The 12,197-nt window shown below is 30.3% G+C and overlaps 1 protein-coding gene across 1 annotated transcript in view; it reads right to left on the bottom strand.

Moving 5' to 3' along the window:
• Positions 1-608: 608 nt before the first annotated feature.
• LOC143240514 (uncharacterized) overlaps positions 609-12,197 on the bottom strand; it is a 30,300-nt gene continuing 18,711 nt past the window's right edge. Inside the window, exons 7-10 of the mRNA XM_076483048.1 lie at positions 11,395-11,508; positions 7,987-8,100; positions 5,265-5,388; positions 609-3,796 (exon numbers count right to left, since the gene is read on the bottom strand). Of these exons, the coding sequence (XP_076339163.1) occupies positions 5,308-5,388; positions 7,987-8,100; positions 11,395-11,508 (309 nt within the window). The 3' untranslated portion in view covers positions 609-3,796; positions 5,265-5,307. The remainder of the gene's footprint in view (positions 3,797-5,264; positions 5,389-7,986; positions 8,101-11,394; positions 11,509-12,197) is intronic.

Raw genomic sequence — 12,197 nt, 5'->3', positions numbered from 1 at the left:
ATAGCTTCTCTTAGAATATAAAATGTTTGGTAATAAATTGTGGGAAAGATTGATTTTAGTATTATTAAATTTATCAGTGATACTTTTCGTAGAAAAGCTGTTAATGACAATTTTTAGTAAAATTGTGAAGATGTTCCAGTTTCCATTGAAGAATTTATTTAAGTAACAGGTTTTATTATGGAAACAAACATGGATGAACTCAGATTTAAAAACCTGTGTCAAACAAAACATTTCATAGTTAAGTTCTAGATCTTTTAGGCATTTTAAAATAATATATTGAAAGTATTAAAATAACTTATCAACAACATTTGGTCTTTTTTTCTCTTACACATTTACACCGAAACACAACCCCACCCAAGATGAACCATATAACTACAGCAATGGTGAGTGTTATATTAGTGTTGTAGAATATTAGGTATTGTAAAACAAGCTGAGGGGAAGGGACCATTCACACACTTATGGTTCGTATTCTATTGGAATTAAAGCATCTAATGAAAAACATCAAAATGTTTAAATTCCAAAACCATTTTCATCTCAAGGTCCATTTTTTTAAAACAACTTCCAGTTAAATTTATTATCTTCTTTACATAATGCAGCTACTATGTATGTATATTTAAAATGTTTATTGAATTACTTTAAAATACAAGACAAAACACTTAATATATATATGTATATATATATATATACACAATTTTCTACACATTTTTGGATAGGTTTACAGAAAGCTGAGATAAATGCTTATCATAAAACAAAAACTACAGATTAATCTTCACTTACAGCTTTAAGTACCTGCTTACTGTCTAGTATACAAGCTTCAAACTTCTGTGTATTGTGCCTAGAACCATCTATTAATTATTTCACACAATTACACTAAAAACATTTTGGTAACAATTACTAATTAATGGAAAATCAGTCCTAAGATGCCTCAACTGATGTAGTGCATGACATTTACCAAAACATCAGTCCTCTCTCCAGATATATATATGTATATATAATTATATAAGCTTTCCAATATAAATGTATATACAAACACACACAGAGAAAATCACTTAACAAGCAAATTACATCAACTCAGATAAACTTCTGTAGTGTTTAGTCTAAATGTACTTGTCATACTCGTATATATTTAAATTTGACATATAAGTTTAGAATCATTAGTTAATGTGAGAAAATTTAACTTCAAATTGTCTGAAAAATGCAGCATAGAAAACTTATAAATTCTTCAACTGATAGCTTCCTGAGTATCTCGGATCTTTGACTAGCACCATCTGTTGAGCAATGCTATAAACATTCATAAAATTTTGCTTTCAACAGTACAGATGTCTAATTATATATATTACTTCCATTAGTTAAGGCTAATGTTCTTAAAGATTGATGTTTATTACCGTAAAATACTGTTTTGATAGGTTAAAGATGTTTGATTTGTGGAAATGTTTACAATATTACCACAACACATTCAACTTTCAAACCACGTTTTTTTCAACTTTTAGGCTATGGATGAGACAATTAACATGTTTTAAATATATTTCAGATGCAAACCTGAAGCTGTAAAAATAAAGACACAAATAAGCTCTCCATTTAATATAACTATATGTAAAGCTACATGTTAAGAATTCTACATATAATCCAGACTATATTAAAACATTACATCAACCAGGATAAAGTTCTCTTAGAGTTAAAACATCTTTGCCACAATATTTCATACAAGTGTGCTGTTAAAAGTCCTGATTTTTTCACAACTAAATCAAACTTTCTACTACAGACAAATATTAACCATAACAACCAACAACTATCTTCAGCTCCAGTATTTATTTCAAGCTGTGTATCATATTAAATAATGTTATGGTTAGGCCCTTTGACATCTTGTAGCACATTCTCTTATAATCCTGAAAAATGTGATTACACTATTGCTGTCTTCACAGGATGAATGTCATTAGTATGATATACCACTAAAGCAATATACATTTGTCATATAAAGAAACAAAAACAATATTTACAGAAAGCTTAAAGAAGAAAAATTTACAAAGTTTATTAATTTCTAGAAAAAGACATTAGAGAAGGTCTTTTACAGATTATAAGTTAGCTACTGTTTCCCTGCAAATGTGGGGAAGATTTTAAAGCAGTTTTGTGATTGATATAAAGATGCACATTCCATGCTCTTAAATGGAAAGAAGAGAGAATTAGAATGTATAATTCACATTTACTCTCTTCTAAAGGAATAAAAAAAGTTTACTTCTTCAACTATACCAATTACTAAAAGCATTTCTTTATTCCATTATGCATTATCTTTAATTATTTAAGGTGTTTCATATAAACTTTTAAGTCTTAGAGGGCTGGTCAGAAGGTTTTAGTCATTACTTTCTGAAGTCCTCTTGTTTCACACATAAAACTCTCTACAAATCACTACAACATTGGTTGCAAAATACTTTGCCACCATACATTTTTTTAAAATAACTAATTTGTTGTGAAAGAGTAATAGTATGAAACAGGCAGGTCATAAAAGAAATCAGCCAAAACTTTTGAATTTTCTGATCAGAACAAAGTTATACAGCATTGTAAGCCATTTTCATCTGGATGAATAAAGAACCTTAAGCAGCATTACAGGCCAATGCTCAGACTACAATGACATCTTAACAGGTTTGATGTAGATTTGCAGAGGAACAAAAGAAAAATGTATTTAAAATGCTTCAGTGACATGTTTATTGAACTAATGCCAACCATCAGAACAGTCATTTCAACAAGGAGGCTATCCTTAAAGTAATGTATAAAAATATCCTCACCTAGTATGGGGCACAGAGAAGAAGTGTACTGTTGTAGCCATTATAGAATGTGAAGTTTTTGATCACACTGAGCTTCCCTCTGTGAAGTTATGAAGGACATGGTAACTTTAACTAGCTTATCATTCTGTATATCGAAAATGGTCCCTTACAGTTAAAATGGATGAAAAAACAGTGGAGAGAGAGAGAGAAAACAAAAATACTCTCTCTTGAAATTCAAAATAAGTTAAAAAGATTGTGCCACCAAAAAATCCTGCATGCTATAAGCATTCAAGATCCATAATCCATCTTTTATTACAGCAAAGAACAATGAGTCTTAAAATTACCAATGGCAGACAGTGTACTGTATGCATCAGAAGTATCAATAAAACTATCTTAAAGTGAGTAAATATAGAATTGTGGGATTTGTTTAATATGTAAATTTAATCTAAAATGCTACCGTGACAATTATAGCAGACTGTGGGCAAAATCTCTTCAGTGTAGGAGAAAGTTAAGATGTGGGAAAAGTTCCTTGAACATGGAATAAATTTCACTAGCAACATCTAAGTCTAGATAATTGAATATCAGGTGCAAGTGAAAATGTTTTGTTTCCTGTTTGACCACCATGAAAAATAGGGTCTTCAAATATGTCACCATTCTCAAAAACTGTAAATGACTTTCCATAATACACATATTAGAAAATATCTGGTTCTTTACAACTATCATATTGTAAACCAATGACTAAAAAAAAACAAAACATCTATAATGTTTGTTCCTTATCACATTTTTAACACTACACACATACATTTTAATTGAGAGAAAATACCTTTTGAGAAATGTTAGAAAATTTAAAATAACAGACTTAAATAGCATCAACAATGATAATTTAAGAACTGCAAAAATAAGCTATGCAAGGCACAGTATGCAGCACACATACAACACAGTTTTGGATTTAATAAGCAAAGTATGACGGTCATAAGCTGTTAACAGCATAATAAACAACTCCTCTTCTAGTAACTGGTGCTTTGTTTAGGTAGCATCTGCAAAGAATTTTAAATGCAAAATATAAATATAATGAGTGCTCTGTGCTATTATGAGACAACACTGTGCATGTATACAGCTCTGTTTTATATGATGAAAAAGACAAGGAAAACTTGTTTTAAAGTTAAAAGTCAAATAAAAAATTAAATCAAAATTTCACAGATTTTCAAACTGTAAACAAAGCAGAAATAACCAAAAATACATTGTTTAAAAATATTAAATAAATTATTGTGCCAACTGTAAAGTATATTTTCTTATATTTTATTAGTTTTGTTTTTTTCACAAATGCATCTATATTGTAAACCAAAATTCTTTTTCAAGCTTACATTTTTCAAAAATTAAAAGAAAACAACATAAAAACAAATAGAATTAGAGGAATGTTTAATAAAGCACATACCTCTTCCACACAGCATTGATAATACTTGGCTCTCAAAACATTTGAAAATGAAACTCTACATCCATCATTATAATTTTTGACTGAGATATAGAGCAAAAATAGTGTGAAAAGTCAGTCCCTTAGTTAACAGATAAGGATTTTTTCATGATCTTTGACCCTCTAAAAACTAATTACTTCTAAGTTGGGTCATAGTCTAAGAGTAGACTACCTTCCATCCAAATCCATTCAGCCCATTTTGGGAAATCCTGCTGACAAACACATCAACACATACAGGGGGGTTTTGTGAAAACATGACTTCAATCACCTTCAGTGACAGAGGTAAATGTACAAAGATTAATCAAGTTGCTGAACGTGACCTGTTTGCATAACTCCAACCCAATAGCACTGATAACCTTGCTCCTTAGAAATAAAAAAAAAACAAATAGAACTTATCAATGTGGTAAACTTAAAAATCTGCAGATGAAACTGTTTGAGTAAAATAACAAGCAGGGTGTAATATGAATATGATGATACACAAAACTTCACTGACAAAAACTTATGAATCTTATTTGTCAGCACATTCTTCATCTCTGATGATATAAGGTATGTCAAAGGTTTATTTACATTATTTGTCAGCACGTTTTTCATCTCTGATGATATAAGGTATGTTAAAGGTTTATTTACATTTTGTTTTGTTTTTTTAATCAACTCCCTTCACAGAGTCAGTCCACTAAGAAAAATAGTACTCCTTTTAAAGTGAGGCTGAATTTACAGAGATGTTAGTAAGAGTGAGAGGGGTTCTTCTGAAAACTTGTCTAATAAAATATAGTTCATCATTTTCAAAACCAGTATAACACTAAAAGTTGCCAAAACAAAACCTATCCATGTTTGTTGACACACTTTCTTTAACAAGAAACTAGTAAAAATTATAATTTTCAACCAAATAATGTCCTGTTAACAGTACTGAAAAATTTACTGCTAAATATGAGAGTGCCTATCCTTTGAAAGATCTTTAGAGTTGTAATAAATAAAGAAACACCTCTCAAACCTGTCATTATTCTAGACATCTGACTGAGCTTATGTATGTTTACCTTTCTACTTTTGTTCATAACGGTTGAATATGTTATTCAACTGTCAATCTTCCGTTCTTGAGAAACTGTTCGGCTGGTGATCAGAGGTAGCTGCTTGTGATTCCACTGATGTCTCCTTCATATACTTAAAAACAATAGATTATTCCTTTTGAACCTTTATTAGCTAAAATTAAAAGCATAAGCAATTTTTTTAAAACTAAGTTAATTTCAAACTATGCCAATTTGTTTTTAATTTATTAAATTGGCCATTAATTGAAAACAAGCATAAGGTTAAGAAAAGTACTGCCATTTCAGGCATTGTGGGAGATGTCTTGAAACACTCCCTAGTACTGACCACTACACAAGTCTGTGATAATAAGAACTGGGTGGAGATAACATTTCCTACATTATTCAATCCCTTCAGTAGGCTTGTATTTACATCTTTTCATGACATTACTTCACTTTATGATTTGGTCAAAGCTGGATATGAAATTAAGAAACTGATACGTGAATTATTTAAATGTAAACCATATTTTCAAGAAGAATTTTACAAAGAAAAAGGTGTTTGGCAAATTCATATAAATTATTTTAATTTTACACTTTTGAGAGGAAAAAAAAAAATCTGAAAACCTCTCAAAACTAGTCTATTCAATGATAACCAGAAATATTTCAATAACAATGTATATTACGATTTTAGTAATATACATATTGTTTCTTGGCACTTTTGTTATATTTTGGGTACTCATTTTAACATTGTGCATTATTCATTGTTTCACCATTATATTACCTTTATTTGAAAATTCCCTCCAAAAGTCATTTCTTTAATGCAAAGAATTGTATCTGGTGAAGAGATGAATTGCTTAAAAAAAACACATAGTTTCTGTACATGTGTCAACAATACATCTTATCTTACATCAGTAAACATCCAAAGGTATCAGAACAAAATGTAGTAAACTTTTTGGTTGTCTGGAAGTGATGTGAAATTCGCTCGTTAAAATTATCAACTTGGGAGAAATCACTTTTGCAAAAAATTCACAGTTTACTTATGAACAAAAGAATCAACTGTGAAGCAAACCTTTCCTGATTGTTGATATATTGAAAGGGTTGGAATGCAATAAATGTATGAAATCCCCAAATGCTAAAAACCATTCAACTTAAAGCTTCATAACACTTCATTCAACAATGGAAAGATGCAAGAAAATAATTGATGGTGTATGAAGTGAAGCATTGTGGGTCTACACTACAACAATGTAGCAAAGGTCATTTTCAGGGTCATTTCCTTACAAATTTATTAATGAGCATCATATACCAAAAATGTCACCTGCAGAGGTTAAACAATATGAAACTGCTCTTCAGAAAAAACAGTTATAGGTGTGAATACAGCTGAGGTAAACATCCTAATAGTATTAGAAAATGGCAATAAATATTTAACAGTGCTGCTGATATGTAACAAATGCCAATATGGTTATTTCATTCTTAATATTCATTACTGTTCCAGGTCTGCTTGAAAAAAAGTCTATGTGTAAATGAACCCATAGTATTTAAAAATCTAATGTGAAAGGCACTGTTCATCTGGGAACCCTTTAATATATAATCTGGCAGAAGTCTGGGCATCAATGGATTATTCTCAATGCTAGAAAAAACAAGTGAGTTCAAGAAGTCTTGATAGAAATGAAATAAAAACCCTATAACCTGAGTGCTTTCGAAAGATGGATTTTCTTCTTCAGGGGCAAACTGAAGATGAAATGTCCACCTTTTGAAAGTGCTCTGATTGCAGGGTTTTATATTTTACTAGAACATTCTCCATGCTCTTAAACTGTGTATTGTACCATTAGTTAGAAGAGTGAGAAACTATGACATAACACTTGTATGCTACCTTATGCTAAGAGTTTTTTTTTTGATTTTGTGCAAAGCTGCAAGAGGGATAAACCTGTGCACCCTAACCACCAGGCCATATAAAATAGGTTTTTATTTTAACCACTTGGACATTTCAAAGATACAGCAACCTGTTCATGTAAAATTATGACTTCTAGCTTCAAACTCAATTACAACCTCTCCTATGCTCAGATTCTGATCTTCAATGTCATATATTTTCCCGAGGAGGAATTCTGCTCATTTTTGATTTAAAATGTTTCATTTGGCATTGTTCACAGCTTTGTCATTAATAAAATTTCCCAAGTACATGAATTTGTATATAAAACCCCTATATATATGTACACACACACACAGAATTCAATTTATATACAAAACCAGTTTTGCATATGTGCATTATATGAAGGTGATTGCACTGTCCATGACATTTCTCTTTTGCATGTTATGCTAATGTTTTAGGCACAGCCACAACAAACTTGGTATTTCTAACACCTTATCACTGGTTAAAAGGCACTATCAGCTAGCAAATTTACTTGATTATTAAAGTAAACAGAGAAATGTGTCCATTTTAAGTACACATGGATGTTATTTTTGCTACATAATAGTAAAAAAAGAGCAAAAAAATAATTAATTTTCTTCCTTTAAAAGTCTACTTCTAGAAATCTTTATAAAAAAATGAGGAAAGAAGTTTCATATGAAGACTTATGCCTAAGTTCTCTGACACAATATAAACATTCTAGAAATATTTAGAATTCAAATTTCTTAAATAGTGCCATCTGCCCTGTAAATAGTTCTACATGACAGAATGTACATTTATCGAGAGAAAAGAAAACATATTTATTGACTGCAAGGTCCTAGTAAAACATCTTACCAAATGAAGGGGAATAGTGGAATTCTGACTGCGACTTTTGTACAATTGTAATCCACTCTCAGCTGTCAATGGTAGATCATGGCATTGACGCAAAATGTTCAATGTGCCCATTGACTAAAGTAAACATGCAGAACAGAAAATAAAATTTTCATGCAGGGAAAACAAAAGATCATTCTAGACAACCAAGTGACATTTCATTCATTTATTACAAAAAATAAAAAGACATCAAAACCACATTCTTAGGATAATTCTACAGAAAGGACGCATGCATAAAAATAGAGGCCACTTCAACTCAAAATTTAACATTAAAAGTTCAATTAAAAACATGACAAATGTTTCTGTTTCTGAGCTAATCAGATGGTCTTGCTAAAATCAGTGGTTTAAACTTTCACTTTTACACATTAATTAATCAGGTGGAAAATGAGTTTCTATAATAATAATTATTAAAAACATGATAATACCAAAAACATCTTCAACCTTTAAACAACAGTAATGTTGAAGGTAACAACATCAATTCATGATGGCTGCCATTTAAGGGGTAACTAAGGATATTTCAGAATTCCTTCAAATTCCATTAACATCATTAAAATCTCAACAAAAAATTAGTTCATAATATTCTAGCAACAAAAAACAACATTAACTATTTAACAAGTTTATGTATTCAACTGGAAGTTCCTAAAGAACAGATTTAAATGGTAACATTATAATGGAACGCAAGATAAAATGTGTGTATGCCACATACTTAATAAATGACATTGTTAAGGGAAACCATTATAGGGAAAGGCTTAAATATAAGTATAAACACTGTATATTTAAAATAATAATAATTATCAAATAAAAACACTGAGATTCAGAATTTATTACATTAATAACAGGGAAGATTTGATGTTATTATTCAGTGTTGGGTGATAACTGAAAATGGCAAAGCTTTCTTTAATAAAATATTTGTAATCTGTGGTTCCGGAGTTGAGAATTTTAAAGTTTTCTAGAGGTATGGGGTAGTTGTTCTTCTAACTGTGCAATTGGATTCAAGATTCAAGAATATTCAATATATCCTCTTCTAGCTGAAATCCCCATGTGCTCATGTGCACACATTTGCAGGTGATATGTTGTTTTACCAATACAGTTCATACTACAGTGATTGCAAGTATATTCATACAAGACCAATAAGCACACTGGAACAAGTAGTTTCTTTGGTTTTAAACATAATGTTAATTTTAAATATTGACATAAACACTAAATGTAGCTTAATTTGTGTATAATATGTTTTGATTATATTTTGAATTTGAGAATAGAGTTTAAAACCTAGTTTATCAAATACATATTAACTAATCACATACAAAAACACTATTCTAATGATCCACAAGAAACTAGTTTCTCAGACATTTCTTCAAAAACTGATTGTAATGAAAAAAGTTACCCAAGAGTAATTAAAACAATTTTTTTCTCCAAACACTAGGATTATCCTGGTTTTAAAAGCATCACTCGAAATGTGCAACTGAAGTCTCAAAGAAGGTTACACTAAAGAGGTAAATAAAGGTTTACTGAACTAGAGAACTAAGTACACACGTTTTTTAAACTAGCCAGTTAAGTATGCATTTTCAGAACCAGATGGTTAAGTACATACTATCTGGACCAGAAAATTAAGTACATGCTTTCTGAACGAGATAGTTAAATATGAGCTTTCTAAACTAAAGTAGTTAAATACAGGATTTCTGAACTCAAGAGTTAAGTATCAGCTTTCTGAAACAAATAGTAAAGTATAACTTTCTGGATATGAGATCATATGCTTGATATGAAATTATATAAGAAAAACTGCAAAATGAAAGGATTTGTTTGGTTTGTTTTGAAATTTGCACATAGCTACTCGAGGGCTATCTGCACTAGCTGTCCCTAATTTATCATTTTAAGACTAGAGGGAAGGCAGCTAGTCATCACCATACACTGCCAACTCTTGTGTTACTCTTATCAACGAACAGTGGGATTGACTATCACATTATAATGGCCCCATGGTCAAAAGAGCAAGCATGTTTGGTGTAACAGGGATTCGAGCCTGCAACCTTCAGATTATGAGTTGAGCACCTCAACCAACTGGCCATCTTTCTATCTGCTAAATATTTTGCTCTAGAACTTCTTTATAAAAGATCTCTAAGAACTGTCAAGATTAACAGACATATTAGTTTTCAATAACAAATATCACATTGTTTGTTATTACACCACATATGTCAGCATGTTCTAGAATTAACTTTAGATCACACCAATTATTTTGTTAGTTATAAAAGTACATACTCTAGCAAGAGGAGATAAAAACCACAATCAAGTTTCATAAGTAATTCGCATAGTATCTTATGACAGGTTTAAATTTTTCCTTAAACTTTCTTCATCATTAGGGTTCAAAATAACAATAAATGTCTGTTTAGAAATAAAAACAGGCTTTAATTATTTGGTATTACAATCATTTTTGAAAATTTATAATGTTTCCAAGGAAGCTGTGAAACGAAATTACAAATTCTAAAGAATTTCTTCTGAAGACTGGTGTCTATTGTTTGTACTACTTATTGCATCATTGATACTTCATTTAGCACTACATCAGTTAGCTAATGATAAATTTCACTTAAGCTTAGAAATATTTGTAAAAAATACGTTTTTAACCTCCTGCTTAATAAAAAAAGTAGTTCCCAAAAATACTGTGCTTCCATGTGCTCTTGAACAAATCTACCAAGAAATTTCTGTTTCTTTTATAGTTCAGAAATTTATGTAGCTTGGTTTTAACCTTCTAAATCCCTAAACTTTTCTATGAATAAAAGAATGTTTATATCATCTTATCATCCAAGTTGAATAAATTTTCTGACACACCTAATTTTTTTATGATGTCCATAATTTGGATAATAAAATTTTTAAAATTTATATTTTTTTCTGATGTTCTTCTTTTTGATATTACATTTTCTGCTAGTCAGAATTTTCTTTCCAACATTCATGTTACAAATAATGAAATTTCTGACACTCTGAATTTTCTTTGTGATATCCAAGTTCTTGATATCTATAAAGTGGTATGTGCTATAGAGGAAATATGAATCAAAAGTGTGTGTAAAAGTATATATATATAAATTAAAAAAACAACAACTAGTTATTGTAAAACTGATTAATGCTGATAAATTAACATAAATTATTCAAATTTGATACTGTGTTAAACTTGTAGCAAAGTTTTCTTCAAAATCCAGTCAAGTTGTCTAAGCTTTATTAGACATAAATTATGTCTAATAATTTACACAACCTTACCAACAAAACTACATAAATGTTCTAACCATGTATCACTTACCTCTGATGTATTAGACATAAATTATGTCTAATAATTTACACAACCTTACCAACAAAACTAAATAAATGTTCTAACCATGTATCACTTACTTCTGATGTATCAACTGAGGTTAACTCTTTTTTTTCCTTCAGAGGTTCTATCTCAGCTACTTCAAGACTTGAATGAGCTTGTGACTGTTTGCTTCTTACTAAGAAATCCAGTAGCTGTCAAGTAAACAGACTAGTTTTATCTGTTAAATATTTAAGCTGTAGATTACCTCTATTATGTTGAAAAATAGGTTTGTTTGGTTTGTTTTGACTTTCACTCAAAGCTACTCAAGGGCAATCTGTGCTAGCTGTCCCTAATTTAGCAGTGAGAGACTAGAGGGAAGACAGCTAATTGTCATCACCCACTGCCAACTCCTAAGCTACTCTTTTACCAACAAAAAAGTAAGATAGACTGTCACATTATAATGCCTCCATGGCTAAAAGGGCGAGCTTGTTTGGTGTGATGGAGATTCAAACCCACAACCCTTAGAGTAAGAGTCAAGTACCTTAATCACCTGGCCACGTCGGCCTAAATAATAAGAACAACCTCTTAAACCATCTGTGTATAACATAAAATTGTTTGTAAACCCCCTGAAATCATAACAAAAATAGCTGTTGGTTTATTACATAATTCAAACATACATGTTCTTGATACTACTGGTTCTACTATTTATTAAACATATTTACACCAGCAGTTATTTCAGAGTTACAGCATATATCTATATAGAATTTAAAGGGAAAAAATTTTCTAACATTTAATACATTGTCAAACTTAGCTTTATGGTTAAATATAATGAGCTTTGTAGTACCAGGAATATAATACTAAACTCTGCAACAATAGTAAGTTAATATTTTGGTAAGATCTT

The sequence above is a fragment of the Tachypleus tridentatus genome, chromosome 13 (assembly GCF_004210375.1).
Source record: "Tachypleus tridentatus isolate NWPU-2018 chromosome 13, ASM421037v1, whole genome shotgun sequence".
Lineage (NCBI taxonomy): Eukaryota > Metazoa > Arthropoda > Merostomata > Xiphosura > Limulidae > Tachypleus > Tachypleus tridentatus.
This window is presented reverse-complemented; position numbering and strand designations above follow the sequence as displayed.